The 2,232-nt window shown below is 33.4% G+C and overlaps 1 protein-coding gene across 1 annotated transcript in view; it reads left to right on the top strand.

The window, feature by feature from the left end:
* LOC100948324 (actin-related protein 3) overlaps positions 1 to 2,103 on the top strand; it is a 71,544-nt gene extending 69,441 nt beyond the window's left edge. The window contains 1 exon segment of the mRNA XM_023515850.1: positions 1,515 to 2,103. Within this exon segment, the coding sequence (XP_023371618.1) occupies positions 1,515 to 1,610 (96 nt within the window). The 3' untranslated portion in view covers positions 1,611 to 2,103.
* The last annotated feature ends 129 nt before the right edge of the window (positions 2,104 to 2,232 follow it).

The following is a 2,232-nucleotide window of genomic DNA, read 5'->3' as shown; positions in this document are numbered from 1 at the left end:
GCCCAGCCTATGGTTCTTTTTTTAAAGGTAGATAAGCCTATCTGTACTTAGAGAAGAACAAAGCAAATTCTTTTAAGTTTATTAACATGCAGTCTATGAAACTTGTAGAATTGTATATATATGTATATAGTATTTTAAAAACTTGAAGCCATTTGAATTTAATATTCATATATATATTTTTACTTTGCTAGACATTATTTTATTTTATTTTATTTTTATTGAATAGTAACTGTGTACATTAATGCATTTCTGGGGTACAGTGTGGGGTTTTCACAAACAGTCTGAAACACTTCCATCAGACTGGTTAACATAGCCTTCATGTATCTAGACATTATTTTAGAGGGAGCATTTTTTCTATGTTTTAAAATTTATCTGTACGGAAAATTTTTATAAAGCTGTGGTAATTTGGTTATCAGATGGTCATTGTTTTTTTTGTGTGTGTATGTGTAAATATTTGAAAACACTAAGGTAAAAGTTATGCTTCATTGCATAGGAATTAGGATTTTCTAAACAGAGTAAAGGGAATTTTAAGAACCCTGTTCTCAAATCAAAACATCTTTAAAGCTTCCTTAAAAGGGTCCTGGGTGTGGTGGCTTGCACCTGTAATCCCAGCACTCTTGAGAGGCTGAGACAGGTGGATTGCTGAGCTCACAGGTTCGAGACCAGCCTGAGCCATAGTGAGAACCCTGGGTACTTGGGAGGCTGAGGCAAGAGAATCACTTGAGCTGAAGACTTTGAGATTGCTATGAGTTAGGATGCCTTAGTACTCTACCAAGGGCAACAAGTGAGACTCTGTCTTTAAAAAAAAAGTTTCCCAAAAAGGTTGTTACAATATCATTAGCCTAGTAAATATTAGTGTATTGTCCTAGAAGTACATGGAATATTAAAATGAAGGAGATTTTTATCTGAATTATTGAATAATTAAATAATTTTGAATAAATTTAAAACCATTTTAAAAAATGGGTGGTAAAAGTCACCATCTTCGATTGTGCCCTAAAACCTAGTTAAATTTGTAACTTTGCCCTGAGAAATCAGGAAATACAGTGTATGAAATAGTCTATGTTCATTAGATCTTGAGTGAGAAAAGGCAGATGATCTAGAAATCTTTTAGAACTGGATAAAAATTAGTCATAGCATAACTAGGACTAACTAGTTTATCTATATCCTAGACTAATGCTGCTTCTTTAGATTCTTGGTTCACTGCAAAGTGTGGGAAAGCCTCAGCAGTATATTGGACATTTGAAAACCTTTTATTCCTCAAAATTGCAAAATCCTAGGAGGAGCAGGTGTTAGGAAGATGAGGGTATATGAATTAAATGTTCTTTTCTAGTTCTGATAAAGATGTATAGCTGATTTTATGTCATGACCACTAGAGTTTCTAAGCTTTGAGTACCATTGGTAGACTAATAATAAACATTTTAGATTTAACATCTATTTTTAAAGCCCTTCTTTTAAAGTATATTAAAGGATGATAGATTTCTGACCTCTATAAAAATACCTGTTTTTGTTTTCAGCCTGAGTTCTACCAAGTATGCCACACCAAAAAGGATTATGAAGAAATTGGACCTAGCATTTGTCGTCACAATCCAGTGTTTGGAGTCATGTCGTAAAATTGACTTCATAGTTATTGGGGTTAGGGAGGAGGGGAAGAGATGATCTTTCTGATTACCTGTTTTGTCTGGATGGCTGGTTTTGAGGTTTTAAACCTTACTTGAAATAGTAAGACCAAACATTATTATACAGGAATATTTTAATAAGCGTATCAACATGAGATGTAGAAGAGAGCAAAAATGATTAAGTGTTTTTCTTTAGATTGAATATTTGAATCTTACGTGTAACAAAAAGAAGTGGGTTTTAGTTCTTTCTGTGCCCTGATATTTTGTATATTAATGAATTATCCAAGATTTGATGGGATTTATCAGTGTGTAGATAGCTCTATAATGCTTGAATTGTATACTTCTAAGTGTGCAATGCAAGAGCTTGTTTATATTTCATACTTTTTATACTTTGAGGAAAAAAAGTCAAAGAAAAACTTAGTATTTGAGGGAGAAAAAAATGACCAAGCAAAGGATAAATTAAAAAAATGGCCTCATGAGACTTGGCCTACATACTCATGGGATTCCAGTTATTATGAAGTGCTTCCTTCCATCCCCCTCTGCCCTTTCCCCCAAAAGGTTTTCTTTGCAAGTGCTTTTGGAACTAAGAGCTAGTATCTTGGATTAAATGATGCCT

The sequence above is a fragment of the Otolemur garnettii genome, unplaced genomic scaffold, assembly GCF_000181295.1.
Source record: "Otolemur garnettii isolate 467f Iridium unplaced genomic scaffold, OtoGar3 scaffold00080, whole genome shotgun sequence".
In the NCBI taxonomy this organism is placed as follows: Eukaryota; Metazoa; Chordata; class Mammalia; order Primates; family Galagidae; genus Otolemur; species Otolemur garnettii.
This window is presented reverse-complemented; position numbering and strand designations above follow the sequence as displayed.